Source organism: Pseudorasbora parva, chromosome 15, assembly GCF_024679245.1.
Source record: "Pseudorasbora parva isolate DD20220531a chromosome 15, ASM2467924v1, whole genome shotgun sequence".
In the NCBI taxonomy this organism is placed as follows: Eukaryota; Metazoa; Chordata; class Actinopteri; order Cypriniformes; family Gobionidae; genus Pseudorasbora; species Pseudorasbora parva.
This window is the reverse complement of record NC_090186.1, coordinates 27,517,772-27,536,208: the sequence shown is the minus strand read 5'-3', so window position 1 is coordinate 27,536,208 and position 18,437 is coordinate 27,517,772. Positions and strand designations below refer to the sequence as shown.

General features: G+C 38.5%; 2 protein-coding genes and 1 non-coding gene across 4 annotated transcripts; all 3 read left to right on the top strand.

Moving 5' to 3' along the window:
- Nucleotides 1–4,448: 4,448 nt before the first annotated feature.
- klf11a (Kruppel like factor 11a) lies at nucleotides 4,449–8,267 on the top strand. Its single transcript, XM_067417537.1, has 4 exons — nucleotides 4,449–4,608; nucleotides 5,525–5,770; nucleotides 6,577–7,453; nucleotides 7,543–8,267. Exons 1-4 carry the CDS (start codon nucleotides 4,579–4,581, stop codon nucleotides 7,827–7,829), a joined length of 1,440 nt encoding a protein of 479 aa, XP_067273638.1. The 5' UTR covers nucleotides 4,449–4,578; the 3' UTR covers nucleotides 7,830–8,267.
- A 1,125-nt stretch (nucleotides 8,268–9,392) lies between these two features.
- rrm2 (ribonucleotide reductase regulatory subunit M2) lies at nucleotides 9,393–15,026 on the top strand. 2 transcript variants are annotated; one of them, XM_067418593.1, is made up of 11 exons: nucleotides 9,393–9,501; nucleotides 10,765–10,871; nucleotides 11,078–11,146; nucleotides 11,950–12,096; nucleotides 12,353–12,469; nucleotides 12,555–12,688; nucleotides 12,937–13,031; nucleotides 13,887–14,020; nucleotides 14,122–14,226; nucleotides 14,402–14,515; nucleotides 14,688–15,026. In XM_067418593.1, the coding sequence occupies exons 2-11, from the start codon at nucleotides 10,779–10,781 to the stop codon at nucleotides 14,838–14,840; spliced, it is 1,161 nt and encodes a 386-aa protein (XP_067274694.1). In that variant the 5' UTR covers nucleotides 9,393–9,501; nucleotides 10,765–10,778; the 3' UTR covers nucleotides 14,841–15,026. The 2 variants fall into 2 exon arrangements, with proteins under 2 accessions (XP_067274694.1, XP_067274695.1); XM_067418594.1 differs by lacking the exon at nucleotides 9,393–9,501 and adding an exon at nucleotides 9,807–9,825.
- Nucleotides 12,721–12,856, top strand: LOC137042283 (small nucleolar RNA SNORD94). The gene has a single exon (XR_010898390.1). It is a non-coding gene; the product is annotated as a small nucleolar RNA SNORD94 (small nucleolar RNA).
- Nucleotides 15,027–18,437: the final 3,411 nt, after the last annotated feature.

The window sequence follows — 18,437 nt, the reverse complement described above, 5'->3', positions numbered from 1 at the left end:
GCCATCACAGGAATAACAGGCTGTGTTGTGTGCATCATTATACAACATTTTTATCTGCAAAAATGCTTTGCAAAAAGGCAAAACAGAATATGCATGTATCACCAATGAAGACAGGCCGTCATGTTTTTGTTTGAATAACTGGTCAGTGTGCATTTATCTTTCTTGCACTACATATTCAGAACTGAGGGGTGTGAATATTGTGAAATTTTTTCCATCCTTCTGTGTGAGTCGTGGGTGTGGAGGCAAGCTGTTTGCTCTTAGTCTCAACTTGAGAAATCATGTAACTTACACAAAATGCTGAGTAAGTCTTGTTCTAGTATACAGAAACTGTGAGAATAAACCACCAATGCTCTTACTTTGATTTATGTCAATTTATCAGTTTATTTCTAACGGCAATGATGGGGAAGGTTCGGGCTACGCAACACGGAAAGCATGTTGCATCTCAGAGGTTAAACGGAAGCCCGCCCTTTTTGGATGACCTACTTTTTGAGAACCCCACCCATCTGAGCTGAAGTCATTCAGTTCAAATGTGCTGCAGCAGCACACTGGGTGAAGTTTCAACTGTTTTTCCTTTAGCAGCCCAAAGCGGACAGCACATCTGCCACCCAATCCTCATAGTGTATTTGCATGCCCTGTTTGGCCTTTCTCTTTCACACACACAGACACACAAACTGCCTCCCCTGGCTAGCAGCCTAACCCCCATACATGGCCTCACTACCCTCCCAAGATTCCACGGTCTCTGGGTTCAAACAGCTCATTCTCGAAAAACACAAGCTATGTGTTTGATGTTTTTGTGGCGTATAACACTGCATAACAATTTACATAAAGATTTGTGTAATAATGTCAGCTTCATTTGAAATTATTTGTGTGCAAGGCAAAGGTTAATCTCCAGGAATGTTTATATAATTTATTCCTTATTAAATATATTTTGGCCTTCATAGAGCCTTCATAGTTGTAACACGGGGAGAGTTGTAACACTACTAATTCCACGAATCACAGATAAAATAGTGGTCATATGACAGTTTCAGTGTCCTCTGGCTTCCTTTAAGATCCCACATGGAGGTTTTCCAGTCTGTGTTGCTATCTCTCCTACAGCAGAAAGTATAATTCTGAGGTAAGAAAGTAAATAAAATAAAAAACAAGATAATATTTGTTTAGTACTTCTACAGTTGTAGATACTGTATGAGTTATATCAGGTCAAAGTGTAGTTTCTCTAGCAATATCAACTAATTGCTAGATTTCGAATTGCTAATTGCTAATTTCAAAGCACCATGCTAATAGCCTGACGTGGTCATCCTCAATTCTAGTCAGAATATGAGTCTGAAACTGCTCCATTGAGCTGTGATTATGGGGCGTATTTCAACCGAACCAGGAAAGACCTCAATTAGATAGACCTACAACCAATCAGAGCAACGAAGCGATGCATTGTCAAATGTCAACATAGTTCAACTGCACTGTGTTGCCAAGTCCGCGTTTTTTCCCCTCGGGTTGTTTTCTATGTCTGTGGGTTGAAGCGACTATTATGTGATATATAGACCCATGACGAGTTTTAGCAGGCGACCTTGCCAAAATAACACACATTTTACCCCCCAAACGCCATTTTTCCCCCGGAGAACCCCCCGAGAAGCTATTGTTTAGGGCTAGTAGTTGGCAGGTTTTGTTGTAAAAACTTGGCAACCCTGTCTGCACGGGCGCTGAAATCAGGCTGGAATACACGATCTTTGCCTGTGTTGTAAAAAAGTAACATCATTTAATGATACACAGAGTACTTACCCAACATGATCATCATTTCTGAGAGAAATTGAGAAGGTGAATGCATATACAAGCAAGCTCTCCGTTTAGGATTCGAACAAATATAATCCAAGCCCCTTTGATGACGTGGATGATTACATTACTGTTGATGATCTGTCCGTCATCGTCTAAAGCCCGCCCTGATGATTTCATTGGTCCGAACAGTTTCTCTTCGAGGATAATTACTCCTCTATGGAGCAAGGCCAGGACCGAACTGCCCGACCTAAAAAATTTGTGGGCGGGGCTAAGTTCAGCTGGCATCCAGGCTACCATGCTAATACAGCTAGATAAGCAATGAGTTACAGTGGCGGTATAACGTGTTTTGAAGAAACCATCTACTTACATACGACTAAGAACATTTTTTGTGGATTTTAATAATTCTACAGAATGCCTTTGTTTATGTTAATTTGCTCACTCTCTCTCTCTCTCTCTCTCTCTCTCTCTCTCTCTCTCTCTCTCTCTCACACACACACCCATAAAAATGTGCACGTACAGACATGCACAAACCAATTCACACGTGTGCATGCACAAACACACACAATGTGCACATACGCTCCCCATATTCACACATATTTTGTTGCAGTTATTCATTTAAACTAAAACTTTTGTTGTGGCATATCACTTGAAGTACCCTTAGTTTTGTGCCTGCCTGTTACAACTTACCACAGCATAGGTTTTATACAACCTACCCAATAGTGGGGTAGGTTAACAAATGACCAATTTGTATTTTTCATTGTCTCACAATGTTTGTCATATAGTTGGAGAAATTAAAATTGTTACCAAATGTGGCTATGTTGCCTAAAAGTTTCAGATATGTAGCTAAAAAGGGTGAGTTTTAGGTGCTGAAGAAAAAAGTGTTATAACCATCCCCGTTCTCCCCTATACTTAACTAAAACACATGACTAAAGTAATATATTCTCTATTTAGTCATTTGTATTTTATGTTGTAAGTAATGGAACTTGACTCCCCTTTTATAGTTAGCTCTTTATATTTTTATACCAATACTTTTCCCTAACATTTTTATATTTTATATATAATTACTGAGGGAATCAATCTTTATGAGCTTTACAGAAAGCAGTTATTTATAAGAAAAAATAAATACACACTACTACCGTTATGAAATCCTTCAGACCGAACTGGGCGGACATGTTTTGGTCCTTAGACTTCTACAAATGATGAATTTACATTTTTAATATTTAGACCACTTCTATTATTGATTGCTATCAGGATGTAGAGTTTCAACCAGTATAAAATTGTTGCCTATAGCCTACCTTACCTTTAATGTTTTTTGTGGTTGTTTTTGTTGTTTAAATGTGTTAGATTGGTGCAAACAAACAAAATTATGTACATTATTTAAAAGACATTTGGTGTTGCCCAATTATATAAGCTACATTCAACTACATTTTTATTTTTACGAATGTCAAACAAAATTTCCCTTTATTTCTTTAATTGCTAAGAAAATTAAGGAATGTCGAACATTTCTAAGGACAGCAAATGTCTTCCTCAGCTCTACAGCACATCATAGACAGAGAAATACATGCTCCTATGTCTTTTTCTCTGAATCTCTGAAGAGGAGGGGGACTGGTGTAGCCTTTTGTCTGCTCAGCTCTGCTTACCTAGACAGACCAGCAAAATTACAGCCCTTCTGCAGGGATATACCTATATGATTTGCACACATTTACATGTTCCCACTAATCATTTCAGTGTAAGCACAGCTAATTATCACGAAAAAACAGACAAAGAGAGAGACACATAAAGATTAGTGTATCTACAACAAAGAGATGCAGCATACTCATAGGCTCCGCCCTGGATTCTTTCACAGAAAGCTGTTTCACTGAGGTCCCTGAGTTCAGTTTAGTTCACTCAGTCAGGTCTGTGTACGCACGTTGTGTGGGAGATGTAACGTTAATGATTAACGGACGACGCTTGTGTCTTCTTAAAGAGACGAATAAAAGTAGCTGTCATACATTTTTCTAAAAATGTTTGTTTTTGTTTAAAAAGGCTAAGTGGATATGTTTATTTATTTCGATTTTTTTTGTGCTATTAGCCGTTGTTGTTTCATTTTAAGTTCTATAGCTATTTTTCAATGTATTTTATAAGCCGCGTATCCCTGTCCCCGTTTCCCCTTTGTGCGTCAGTCGGGTGAGGCTACTAAACATTCATGACAACAGTTTATATTATAAAAGAACAGGCTATCCATAAAAAATCAAACCATAGCCATATTTTACATAACATATGTAGCCTACGATACAGTTTTCGCTTCTTTATTTCAGTTTTGTCCTAAATACAGGCGTTGGCTCGTGTACTTCCAGTGTGGACTCAGTGCGCGTTCGTCTGCGCATGCCACACTCCGCTGGCACAGCTAGCCAGACGCGTGCGAGTATCTCACGATTCCGCTCGTTCGCTGCGCCGACCTTTCCCCCAGTTCTCGAGCACCGGGTTCACCGGGTTTACTCTGACACCGCTGACTCCTCTGTAACGCCCCCCAACAGCCACGCACCCCGTTTCAGCCAATCGGCGAGCGATCACGTACTGATCACGCGCTGCCTGATTTTCGATTGGTCCGTTTCCGCTACACCTTTGTTTTTGATTGGTAACATGTTACCACCCGCCAGAGTGCTCTGAATTTTGTTTCTGTTTTTTTTTTCTTTCTTTCTGTTGTTTTTTTTTTTGCGCTTCTGATTCACTCAGCTGAGGTTGGACCTTGCTGTAAAAAGTGGTTAGACTTATGTGCCCGGGCTTCGTATCACAGCTGTCTTTCTCGTTGCTTTTAAGAGACGTACATATATGCTGAATTTTGCTTCTGACTCCGGCCGGGTAAGTTGATTTTATTGACAAAGTGGCTTTATTGCTACTTTTTTAGTATTTGCGCATTGACCCACTAATGACATAATCTTTTACTGTAAGTTGCGCCCCATATACAATGATGTCCTGCTCACTGACGGAGAGCAGTTGACTTTGTGCAAAGCAATGTTTTTAATTTTCTGTTGACACACACAAAAAAACATATTTGATCACCCAGACACTTTAAATTGATTTCATTCTTTGTGTTAAATCGCTTTGATTAAATTATAAGTCACGATGAGCAATTTGCCGCAATCATTGTTGTGCATTTCCCTCCTGCATTGAGCTGCAGGGCTACTTTACATTTAAAGTGTTGCTTTTGTGTTAGCGACCTTATGTGCCCCCCTGAACATGCTCGAGTTTGAACATCATTTTCCTCCTTTATTTATACATTCAATTGTCAAGTTATTTCACAGTGCAATTGTCTGTGTTATTACAACAACGTTGTGTATTTTCTCTATTCATATTATTGTATCATAAGAGACAAAAAGAGTCAAATTAATGCAACGTCTTGATATGGTTAAGCACTTGGATTATACTTTTTTTGCATGGCATACTCGCGTGGCTTTTTGGTTGGGTGCACGTCACTCTTAAAGCTATATTTGGCAATGGGAGGTTCCCAGCAGTTTACGTTAACTCTATGCAAGGTTAGGTGGGTGTAGTCGCCAAGTACTGGGGCCTCTTTCTTTGCATGAATGGCAGCAGTGGCTATTTACAGCAGAGCCATAACAAACATCACCATTTTGCCACTTTCGTTGTATGCCATGCAATTAGATTAAATTATAAGAAGTTGTTATCGTAATGGTGTCAATTCAGATTAAGTGTTGTCACGGTTTATAAACTAGCCGACTGTGGCTTTAAAATAATAAATGCTTTTTTTTATCTATAGTCCAATCTTGTGGACATCTGCAAGGTGATGATGGAGAGAAACAGGCATGACAGTGAGAAGTGCGGCTCCTCTACTCTGGAATACAATGACCTGGAGGCTGCGGAGGCTTTGGTGTGCATGAGCTCCTGGGTCCAGAGAACGCACAAGCCTCGCCCACTGACGCCCACCTCAGACTCCTGTGATTCTCTTGCCTTGCAGCCTGAACTCACTGAGTCTCCTAAAGACCTGGTCTCCCTCTCATCACTGGTGAGTGACTCTACATTGAAAAAAGGACTGTGTGAGCATTATCAATACATTTCTCCAAAAAAGGTCTGTGGATGCTGCATAAGTGAAGATGTTATGGCCTACATCATTTTGAAAGAGGAAGTGTAGAGTTGCTAGGCTGGAATGAACTACTCAACTTTTAAAATCAAAACAGTTTTAAAGGAACTCTATGTAAGAAATGTATTTCAATTAGTCAAAAAAAATGGCCCTTATATGTCACTAGACATTAAGAAATCATGTTAATTTCAAATACTTATATCACTGACAACAGTAGTCCGGCCAGGATATTGTCATTTAAAAATTGTTGTTGCAGCCCTCAACTGATGTTGATGTTGACATGTTGTGTTTTGGCCTGAAGCTCCGCCCTCCACCTATCTACCAATCACAAAGTCATTAGTGTTTGGGCATCCGGGTTGCCAGATCTGCTCTAGTTACCACAGCTGCAGCTACAAACGTTCCTGCTGGATCCTGCGGGCCTATCTGGCAACCTCGAGTCAGGGGGGAGGGGGGGAAGGGACACACTGCTCTACCATCATTTGAAAGTGATTGCAGTACCAGTTTTGGCCACAATCTTACATACACTTCCTTTTAAGCACTAGGCACTGGATAGTATCATAATCTGAAGCTACGAAATTGGCGTCTCATCATTCACTATGTGATTTTCTGTGAAATCAGTCATCACTTCCCAAAATCTGCAGACTGGCTCTGAAAACTCATCCAGACTCAAAAATCTTGTATATTCCAGCCTTAAAGAAAATGCTCAATGCAAATCTCTTTTCTCCCAACAGTGCATGACCCCTCCCCACAGCCCAAGCTTTGCGGAAACGTCTGGCACAGCGGTTCTCAGTACCTCAGTGGCCTGCTCAAGTCTTAAACCTCACCCCAGACTATGCTCAGCCTTGACCAACAGGCCTGCATGTCAAATCAACTTGCATCCCAGTACCACAGTCCTTCTCAACCCAGCTCCGCCGCAGACGGCAGAACAGTCTTCGATGCACAGAGCCACCAGTGTTATACGACACACCGCCGACAGATCCGTGGACCATAACATTCCGTCTCCAACCACAGGGCAGGAGAAGCCATGTTCTGCTGAAATCCCTCTACAGCACACAGAGCCCAATGCCAACCTCAAAGCAGAACTGCAAAGCTCCAGTAGCCCATGTGACACTGCAGAAACGGAGAGAACGGCCCCTTCTCCTGACTCCCCATGTTTTGCTATCCCCACTTCACAGTCCACCGTTCCACAGTCACCCATTTCCAGCCCGCCGGTGCTCTGTCAGGTGTTTCCTGTTAACGGGCAGACTGGCATCATCTCAGCGTTCGTTCAGACTCCAGTTCAGATGCAGACCTCAGGGTCGAAGCCCATTCTTCCACATTCTCAACCTCTTCTGGTGAGCTCATCTATGGCTCAGGGCACTGTGATGTTTGTAGTCCCGCAGTCTCAGGTATCCCAATCCTCCACCTGCCAGCAGAGCATTGTTACGCTTGGGAACACGAAGCTCTTGCCTTTGGCACCCGCTCCAGTCTACGTGCCCTCAGGTCAGGGCAGCGGAGTGACACAGTCTGACTTCTCACGCAGGCGGAACTACGTCTGCAATTTCCAAGGATGCAAGAAGACTTACTTTAAAAGTTCCCACTTGAAGGCTCATTTAAGAACCCATACAGGTTTGTATCCATTTGGCAGACAATACGGTTTTGTTCCAGTAGGTTGCACCCATAAAAATGTTAATTGATTATCATCTTCTATTTCTCAGGTGAGAAGCCTTTCAGTTGTCATTGGGAAGGGTGTGACAAAAAATTTGCCCGTTCAGATGAACTCTCCAGGCATCGTCGGACACACACGGGTGAAAAGAAGTTTGTCTGTCCTGTCTGCGAGCGTCGGTTCATGCGAAGTGACCACCTGACCAAGCATGCACGGCGTCATATGACAACCAAGAGGTCTACAGTATGGCCTAACGAAGTTCGTGACATAAACAAAATGGCCACTTCCCAAGCACCATCTTCCATGCCCCTTAGTGTGCTTCTTCCAGCCTCAAACTAAGTTGAAACTAGACCACTCACCTCAGTCACCTCAGGACAATATCCCACTGACCATTTAACAGTGGAAATACAAGAAAACCAAGGCTGCTACACATCCATGTACATAAAACAATGTGACATTGCACTGGATTTTTACTTTAATCATGGTTGTTTATAAGGAATTCTTGTTTACTTTTATATAAGTTATGTCTCCCAATATGTATTTACTCCCTTTGCCAAAGTCTTTGCATCAGTTCATCTGTTACTTATTCTTTACTGTTGTATATTTGTATATAAATATTACTATCTATATGAATGTAACGTGTATTCAAATTTGCATTTATTGTTGATATATAAATAAATGTTATTGGTGTTACTTCTGTTAATTGGACAGTATTCCTGTATGTGATACTACCTGCAATATTCCATATTATTTAATAATAAACATTTGTAGTAAGAAGATAGCTTTTGTTTTATTTGTTACCTCTGATAAAGAAATGAAAATAAATTAGACTGAAGTCTTATTAGATGCATATGTTTGACATTTAAAAAATAATTACATCGTCTTAAAAGGAACAAAAACCATTCGAGATGGTTCAACAAAAAAGTTTTTATTAAAAAAAGATTAAGCGTAGACACGGAAAAAAACAAAAAACATGAAAATTAACACATGCTGACAAGCAACGTATAAACGTAAACATCGGAAATAAACAACAAAAATCATGAAAATTAACACATGCTGACAAGCAACGTGTAAAACGTGGATAAAGAAAACAATAGAATCATTACATAGCCACAAACTGCTGTGACGACACAGTTACACAACACCAGCTCAACATCAATTCTCAACATTGTCACCCCACAGCACCCAGTAACCAACCTCGTCCAATCACGTCGCTCCATTGTGGAGCGGTTAGGGGGCGCGACCAATCACAGAGGATGACGAGTTGTAAATATGGAAACAGCAGCTTGACTGACAAGACTTCGTCTTCGCCCATTTGCCTTACTGACCGATATTTCCAAACGGAAAAAGGAAAAACAAAAACAGTAACTGCTCTAGTTAATTTAGGATATAGTATTTTCTGTTTTAATTATGATTAACTAAACCAAAGTGAGAAATAAAGAAAACTACAATGACCTGTCATTTTGTAAAAAAATAAATAAAATTTGACCATAAAATTAGTATTATTATTATTATTTAGTTACACTTAACACAATTGTATATGTTATAATTTAAGATAATATGTGTATATATGATAACAACAATAGCCTTTTCGTTAACAACTTTTCATTTATAGAAACGGCAAATGTTAATATAGGCGAAGCGCGCCCCCTTCTGTCTATATTATTATATTGTCAAAAAAGAAACAATCGATGAATAACTAAACGAGTAATGTCTGCGAGAAGATTATACAGATGTTATACAGCTGAGATGTGATATCAGATGTGATACTTTTTCCTGGTGTTGTACAACTGTTTAGCTTTGTTAGCACAATTTATTTGATGAGTTTCTAACAAATCCCATCTGTGATATTGTCCTCCTGCCACTAGGAAGCAGTATCCCAAAAGCATTCAGCATTTAATCCCAGGCAGTGACCTCTTGGGCGTTTTTATTTATTGTTCCTTGTCCCGCGTCCTGAAAATGTTTTTTGTTTTAAGAAAACAAAGGATTTTAATATTTTCTCTGTTGTAAAGTACGTTTTTAACATAATTTGTGTTATTGTGTTATGTCGGCGTTTAACCAGTCACAAAGCTCGTATGAATTCGTGTTTGGTTTGGCTGTCGTGAGCAACTTCCTTACAGCTGATAGTTTGTTGTGGTGTAACAGTAATGTTTAATCGTACTAAAATACATACATATGTATTATATTATGATATAATATAATTCCTCCTTATATACACTAAAATCTATAGATTGTATTAATTAATGATGCCCACCATGATCTTTGTGCGTGTCGACAAGAGAAACGAGAAGAAAAACAATATTTTCGGCCATGTCAAATGGGTGACTTTATGAAGGTATTAGTTATAAAGATCACGTCTGTTTTGCTAAACATCAAAGGAATATTTCAGTTTTGTTAAGGGTGATTGATAATAGCACGGGTTAATGTTATGTATTTTAATTGTTTAATTAAATATGGCGCGAAAATTGTTTTCTGGCAGGTTTTTGTTGAAAATTGGCTTGGCTTTGTTGGCTGGTCATAAAAAGAGGCACTGAGAAATGTATTTTTATCACTGATTTCCCCCCACATCAGTCGGAATCTTGTTTTACTTTATACGGCATACAATAAATATTGTTTAATGTGGCATTTGTATGTCTTTAACAACTGCAGACTGACTCGAGTGATTTAAATGGCACTGCGTGTCGTTTTATTTGACCTTATTCTGTTCGAATGGAATTAAAAATTACAACAATTCATTATGATAGTGTAACCAGATATTATATATCCTGTAAACGTAAGATTTTCTTTAGTGGACAGTTAAGCTGAACAGATATGTTGCACAAGATATTGTAAATGAAATGGTTTGTACACAAAAATATGAATTTTATAATACTTAATTTCTCCTTTCGCGCCCTTTTAAGCCTGCTTGCTTGTGTAACTGCATTTTTGCTCGGTTTTGTAACACTTTGCAACCCCCAACACGTTTGAATTTCCCGCGAGGCGTATGTCTCACGTGACGTTGTAGCGACTTCTGATTGGTTCATCCGATGAAAGAGTTAAAAGGACCAAACAAAGCAGTGAAGTTTGACCTTTCCTATTGGCTGAGAATGAGCGCCAAGAATCGAATATAAAAGAGTATCCCCGGCATTCATAGTTCGTTTTCTTCGCTTCAGCTGGACTGTAGATCTTTGAGCTCATACTTTTGCTTTTATTTATTTGTATCTGACTTGTTTTAGAAGTTGTTATATATATTTTTTAAAACGTATCTTTATTTTTCTGTTGTACCTAACTAAAGCTTTAATTTTTACAATGATGTCAACTCGCTCCCCACTGAAGGCCAAGAATGAAAACGCAGTTTCCGCAAAAGTAAATAGCATGTCCTTGGTGGACAAAGAAAACACGGTGAGTTTTTTCTAAGTTCGGTCTTACATATAGATATTTGTGTAATTCTAAGGCATGTAACGTTACTGAGATGCTTTAATTTCCTGGAGTACTATATCAATAACTTACTGTGACCGAAATGTCACTTTTTGTTTAATTGTAAGTCAGATACTAAACCGTGAGTCACAATGTAAATTGTAAAATGTGTGCTTTTGTTCTGTCCTCAGCCGCCTAGTCTGAACTCATCTAGAATACTGGCGTCCAAAACGGCGCGCAAAATCTTTGATGATTCAGAGGTACGTTCACTTTAATCTTCATCCCTGCACGTTTCTTCAGGATTTACAGCAATAAATTCATGTTACATATATAACGTACTAGTTTAAACTATTTTTAAAGCGATGTTATAAAGTGATGTATACAATTTGGCGCCAAGTTGGGCTGGTCCACCAAAACTATCTGGGGTTTTAATAACAACGACGAATCTAACTAAAGATATAGGAACTTAAAATGGGGGTTGTGTATTTTAAGCCAGTTCATTTATTGTTTTTTGTTTATTTTTGGCGGGTCAGTATCGCGAGCTGATTTAATCTAGTGTAAACGACGCAGAAGTGTTGCCAAAACGAACATCTGCAAATATTATGTAAGTTACACGTTTCGAGCAATGTGTACAATACCATATTTAATGCGGTCAACTGGAAGAAGACCCCTGTTTCACCGGCAAGCTAAACCGGAAGTAGTGGGTCCAGAGGGTTTACGTTTATAGAACTACATTTTTAAATAGAGCTACACATGCTAATGTCTTTAAGACATTAAAAATGGTATGAAATGTATTTAACTTGTACGTTTTGTCTATTAAGGGAAACATTTTATTTTTGGTTACCGAAACAATCCCAAGTGTAGCTAACTCCATGCATATTGGTTGAAGTAGTAAACATTTATTAAAATAAGTAAAGTTATATGAATGCTGCAAAACTCATTTTGCATGTAAAAGTCTTCAAAATGTGTCATACACAGACCTTTTAATAGTTTAAATGAACTATTCTCCCATTTACATGCAATAAAATGTGTGCATGTATAATTTTTTTTTTAATAACTTAAGGTGCAGACTAAACCCAGGAAAGGAGCTGTGGAGGAAGAGCCACTTCTGAAGGACAACCCCAATCGCTTTGTCATCTTCCCAATTCAGTACCATGACATCTGGCAAATGTACAAGAAGGCAGAGGCCTCCTTCTGGACTGCTGAAGAGGTGAGCTTCAAAGTATATTGGATACCAAAATAAATGTAGTAATTGTTCCATGTTATTATGGTTTTTAACAATGACATCAAACATGACCTTAAAGCTGCTTGTATGCTAGACGTTGTTTTTTAATTGCAGTGCTTTTATTTATATATATATATATATATATATATATATATATATATATATATATATATATATATATATATATATATATATATATATATATATATATAATATTTATTATTATTTATTTATTTTCAAGGTTGACCTGTCCAAAGATCTTCAGCACTGGGATTCCTTGAAAGAAGAGGAGCGATATTTCATCTCTCATGTTTTGGCTTTCTTTGCTGCGAGTGATGGCATTGTCAACGAAAACTTGGTGGGTTCAGAGGCAAACTTTCACAAGATTTTTAAATTTCTGTAAGAAATCACTTCTCATTGTGTGTCTTCTGTAATTAATCTAGGTGGAGCGATTTACTCAGGAAGTCCAGGTGACTGAAGCCCGTTGCTTCTACGGTTTCCAGATTGCAATGGAAAACATTCACTCTGAAATGTACAGTCTATTGATCGATACCTACATCAAAGATTCCAAAGAGAGGTGAGCTATTGGACATGATGTGGGAGTTTTTGGGGGCAATGATGAGTGGCGCAGGGGTACGTACCTCAGCTGATAATGGGAGCTGAGTGTTGACTGCTCAAGATCAGTGGACATGTGGTCTGCTGGTTGTAGGGTGTCAGCACGAAAATATCGCCTTTACTGAGCTCCCCAAGTTATATTCTTGTTTAAACCGATAGTTAAATGTAAAAATTATAATAATTAATGAAGTTTTGTTTTTGCCCCTGTAGAGAATATCTGTTCAATGCTATTGAGACGATGCCTTGTGTAAAGAGGAAGGCTGACTGGGCGCTCAACTGGATTGGTGACAAAAATGCACAATACGGTACGTTGTATTAAAGGGTTAGTTCACCCAAAAATGAAATTTGTCATTAATGACTCATTTTGTCATTAATGTCGTTCCACACCAGAAAGACCTCTGTTCATCTTCGGAATACAGTTTAAGATATTCTATATTTAGTCCGACAGCGTATCTAAGTGTATGCACACTATACTGTCCATGTCCAGAAAGGTAATAAAAACCTAATCAAAGTAGTCCACCAGTTAGTTAATTAGAATCTCTTGAAGCATCAAATACATTTTGGTCCAAAAATAACAAAAACTACAACTTTATTCAGCATTGTCTTTTCTGCGTTTGTTTTCAAAACTCATCAGATTGATTCGTGATTCAGATCACATGTCAAACTGCTGAAATCACGTGACATTGGCGATCCAATTCATGAATCAATCAGCTGATTCATGATCTAGCAAGGGAATAAAAACCTCATCAAATTAGTCCATATGTGCAGGGTCCCTGCGTAGACTTTAAAAGCCTTACATTTCAAAATCAAAATGTAAGGCCTTAAAGTCTTTAATTCGTGGAAGCATTGCATTCTAGGTCTTAAATAATGTTAAAAAGGTCTTTTCCTGCGTCCATGTAACGCTACCTCAGTGAAGTGACTACACTTAGATACGCTCTTGTACTAAATATAAAATATCTTAAACTGTTCCGAAGATGAACGGCGGTCTTGAGGGTGTGGAACAACATTAGGGTGTTAACTCCTAACAGTTTTGGTTAGGGGTTAACAAGGGTGAGTCGGTAATGACATCAATTTCATTTTTGGGTGACCAAATTCTTTAACATGCTGTTTTTTATTTGATCAAATTAAATTAGTCTGAGCTAATTTAAGACTGTGTTTAGGGGAGAGAGTGGTGGCTTTCGCTGCAGTGGAAGGAATTTTCTTTTCTGGGTCTTTTGCTTCTATTTTCTGGCTAAAGAAGAGAGGACTCATGCCTGGACTCACCTTCTCCAATGAACTCATTAGCAGAGATGAGGTAACCATTTTGAGATGTCTTCTAACATGGGCATGAATGGTTTTGAATGTGTAGTGTGAATGTTGAAGATTTGATCTTAAGTTTTATTTTCATTCTCACAGGGTCTTCATTGTGACTTTGCCTGCCTCATGTTCAAGCACTTAATCAACAAACCATCTGAAGCTACTGTAAAGAAAATCATCATGAATGCAGTTGAAATTGAACAGGTTTGTGCTTGCATTACTTGAAACCATAAAGGTTGAAATCTTGGAAGGGATGCAAGTTGTCAGTCTTTTTTTGTTTAGGATCATTTTAGTGTAGAAGCTATACTTTAAACCACTTTGAATGAAGTGCATTCTACTGGCAAGAAACCTATCTTATTTGTCCTTTTTGATTTCCTAGGAGTTCCTGACTGAGGCTCTTCCAGTGAAGCTTATTGGCATGAACTGTGACCTAATGAAACAATACATTGAGTTTGTGGCTGACAGGTTATTGCTGGAATTGGGATTTGATAAGGTAGGTTTATTTGGTTCTTTTAATATAGCCAAGTTAATTTGACTCGTTTAAATTGCCAGATAAACAGGGCTGTGGCCTTGTCATTGGCAACATTAGACTACAACTAAATATTCTGTGCCTTCAGTTCAATGGATGGCTTTTTGTGTCATTAACCTTCTACATTTCTTTCTAGGTCTATAAAGTGGAAAACCCTTTTGACTTTATGGAGAACATTTCATTGGAGGGCAAGACCAACTTCTTTGAGAAGCGAGTTGGCGAGTACCAGCGGATGGGAGTCATGTCTGGATCTACAGATAACACATTCAGACTGGATGCTGATTTTTGAAGACTCAGTGTGGGTGCCTGAATGGACACCTGTAAGCTATGGACCCTTTGGACTCTAAGGAAATGCAGCCTCACTTATTCTACAGTGTTTACATGATTTCTTTTACTTTTCATTAGTTTTAATGATTTCTAATACTATTACTTTTTATTTTTGTTGTTTTAAATGATAATAAAAAGAACAAATATACTTACTGCTGTTCTACTCATTGCTTTGCCTCTAGGGTGTGGCAGATATGAGGATTAGACATGTCTTAAACTCAGAGTTTTTACAGTGATTGCATCCGTCAACTGCAAATATTACTAAGTGACCTTAATCATTGCTTGGGTATCTTTGAACTAGAGCAGGGGTCCCCAGTCTCGGTCCTGGAGGGCCACTGTCCTGCAGAGTTTAGCTCCAAACCCAATCAAACACACCTGAACCAGCTAATCAGGGCCTATAAAGGCATTGGTTGGGTCTTTCAGGTGTGTTTGATTGGGGTTGGAGCTAAACTCTGCAGGACAGTGGCCCTCCAGGACTGAGATTGGGGACCCCTGAACTGGAGGGTAAAATGGCAACTCTGGTGCATATTAGTGCAGCTCAACTTCTTTAAAGCCTAAAACGCCTAAATATGTATAACATTGGTAAGGTTTAACTCCTGGGTGCTTTTGTCACACACACAGGTTTATTTTTATTTATTTTTTTCAGCTCCTGTGACTTGCTCAAACTGATTTCAACCACTGGAGGTTTTTTTTTTTTTCTTCAGAATGTTTTTTCATGACTGAGAGTTCTGGTCAATACAAGAAGTCTGTCTAATAATAGCAGTTAAATGGTGAATATTAAATTATTTTGAACTTCTCAAGGTTAATCAAGACATGTTTTAATGCACTGAGTGGATTATGATTTCCATGTACACCTTTTAATGAACAACATTGCTGACATGGAAACTTGTAAAGCGTGCTTTATATTTATAGTAGTCATTATCTGGGGCACTCATGGCATGAGCTGATGACTGGCTGTTCTCCTCTAAGTGCTCTCAGGACGTTTCAGAACAGTTTCTGCATGAACTGTCATTGGAATGCATCCTTAAACCAAGATTGAAGCGTTAACATTGTCTGGCCTGCTTTAATATAGCCAAATTCAGCTTTTATGCATATTTACATATGCTGATATCAGTAATTTTGCACATACTAAAACAAGTGTTATATCTTTCCTCAATGCTCATTTCTATTTTGGAGTGTGGCACAACTGTCATTGACCTGTCAATTGGTCTATACAGCTGTGAAAACAGTGATGGATGGTCATGTACGTGAGTCTTCCTGTCTGAATATGAACGGTGATCGACTCCGGGACACGTACATTACTGTGAGGATCATTTATACGGGTTTTTCTTATTAGCATGCCTGTCAGCAGTCCATCATTCTGAAGAGTTAACAGCTGCTTCAGCTGACATATTGACACACATTAGATCTTGTTAGCAGACATATCACTGAAACAGCCCAGTATCAACAGGCAGTAAAAGCCTTGGTTTCTACAGAAAGTTATTTACTTGCATTTCATTTCATCCATTTTGTTATGGATATTCTGAAAATGGTGGAAAATGACTCTTTTTATGTACTCAAATTTAGAATTAATTAAACTAACATCTATATTAAAGGCTCTACACAACAGCCCAGCATATTATCCACATTACTCTCTTGTATGGCCCTGCAGGGTCATGTCACAAACAGGTTGATCAACAAACCATTGTTCCCAATGTAATGAATGTTGAAAAGCATTTGGGCCAAACAGTTGCCACACTCCAAGTGGTGGTCTACTAGTAAACGCAGCTGTCTGAAACAGGCAAATCCTGTGTCCCCTCCATGCCCTTTTAAGGAGACAGGACCCTGTCAAAGTGCTTGTGTTGGTTGCATGCTTTGTTTGACCACTGGGCCTCCCACACAGCAGCGCTTCTTAACTGACGCTAATAGATCACAACTCAGTAAATATTGCCATGGTAGAATTACAACTGTTACTGTACTTTAATAGCCCAACAGGAACACCCAAATTCCTTTATTTATCTTTCATGAACATCACGAAGCCACACTTTTCACCAGAAAGATACTAAACTGCACTATGACTGCAAAGAAACCATTAGCAATGATCTCATTTTGGTAAACAGCATCATCAGAGCTATAATAAGATGCTAGTATCGGTCACAGTACGTGAGGGTTCAAGGAAATCCGAATGGATTGTGTTCTGTAGATATCTATCAAGCTAGGGTGAAAAAATGCTAATAATAGCACATCTAACAGAGAGGCTTAAACTTTATGATGCTCACACATAATCCAACTTTGGCACAGCAAGACGAAGGGTCTATAAGATACTCCAGAAATCTGATAACAAAAGGGTAGAAAATACTATCACGCTGATATCACGGCCTTTTTCAGTCAGGTTCGAGCTTTGAGCATCGCAAATAGAACATTATCTCCTGTTCACCACGCCTGAAACAACACAAGATAACACATACACGCCAAAATAGGAGGCAGTAGCACCTTTTACGCCAAATGGGGACGGAAAATGAATTTGTAAAATGCACATTTTCACCCAAAGTGTGTGTAGAATCAAACAACAGTATTTCGCAAATATAGGAATATACAAAGGAAACATTCTCTGTTTTCTCACAGTGTCGTGTGATAGAGATAACTGGGGGAGAAGGTGACAAATAAGGAGTTGGAGCCAAGCAAGCAGCGCCGAGGAGCAGCACTGATGTGTCGCCAGGAGCACCTGTCACTCACCATGACCCTAAAAGGACAGAGCTGGGCCAATCAGAGAACGGCATTTGCAGAGAAAGGACACAGGTCCTTCCTAACACCCCCCACACCTCTCAGCTGTCTGGCATGTTATGGGCCCGATCGCATACCAGGCCATTTGACAAAGGTGGTGTTACTCAGGTCTGGCTCCTAGATCTGACCCCACACATCTAGTGTTACAAACCCTGTGTTCTGAACTTTCGAATGAATGAGCAGTTTAAAAAAAAGTATATTGTATGTCATCAATGACCGTATACGTATATATTGGTATATAGTTATGTGTCAAAGGTCATGATGTGTGATTTCTTGACATTTTTGTTTGGTGTTTGTAATGGCATCACAAACCAACTATTTTGCATGTACAACTGTCTCTTGCTTTTGGTCTAACTTATATTAAAACTATTATCGATACGCTTATTATTGGCCCAGAAATTATCAATATTACAATTCTATACTATTTTGTCAAAAAAAAGTGAATTTTGCATATTTCAGTATATTTTTACATTATTGTGGTCAATGTTAAAATTCTATACTAGTTTGTCTAAATAAATAAGTAAATAATCAGTCATTTCAAATGGTACAAGCGAATTTCAGCAATTTTTAATTATTTTTACACTTTTATGGTCAATATTAAAATTCTATACAATTTTGTCTAAATAAATAAATAAACACATAAATAAATATCAGACATTTTAAATGTTACAAGTAAATTTGGCTTTTTTAGTATTAGTTATAAACTGTTATTTATTAATATTATTTTGAATACGTTTTTATTTTATTTTGAAGTATAATTGATTTTCAACGTTTTTTTTGTTATGTGCTTCTGTCA

Excerpts from the sequence above, each read along its gene's own strand:
- klf11a (XM_067417537.1), top strand. The coding sequence starts at position 4,579 with ATGCTGAATTTTGCTTCTGACTCCGGCCGG. Across the intron at positions 5,771-6,576 it reads TGGTCTCCCTCTCATCACTG|TGCATGACCCCTCCCCACAG; the intron begins GTGAGTGACTCT and ends TTCTCCCAACAG. Across the intron at positions 7,454-7,542 it reads TCATTTAAGAACCCATACAG|GTGAGAAGCCTTTCAGTTGT; the intron begins GTTTGTATCCAT and ends TCTATTTCTCAG.
- rrm2 (XM_067418593.1), top strand. The coding sequence starts at position 10,779 with ATGATGTCAACTCGCTCCCCACTGAAGGCCAAGAATGAAAACGCAGTT. Across the intron at positions 12,470-12,554 it reads GCATTGTCAACGAAAACTTG|GTGGAGCGATTTACTCAGGA; the intron begins GTGGGTTCAGAG and ends TAATTAATCTAG. Across the intron at positions 14,227-14,401 it reads ATGCAGTTGAAATTGAACAG|GAGTTCCTGACTGAGGCTCT; the intron begins GTTTGTGCTTGC and ends TTGATTTCCTAG.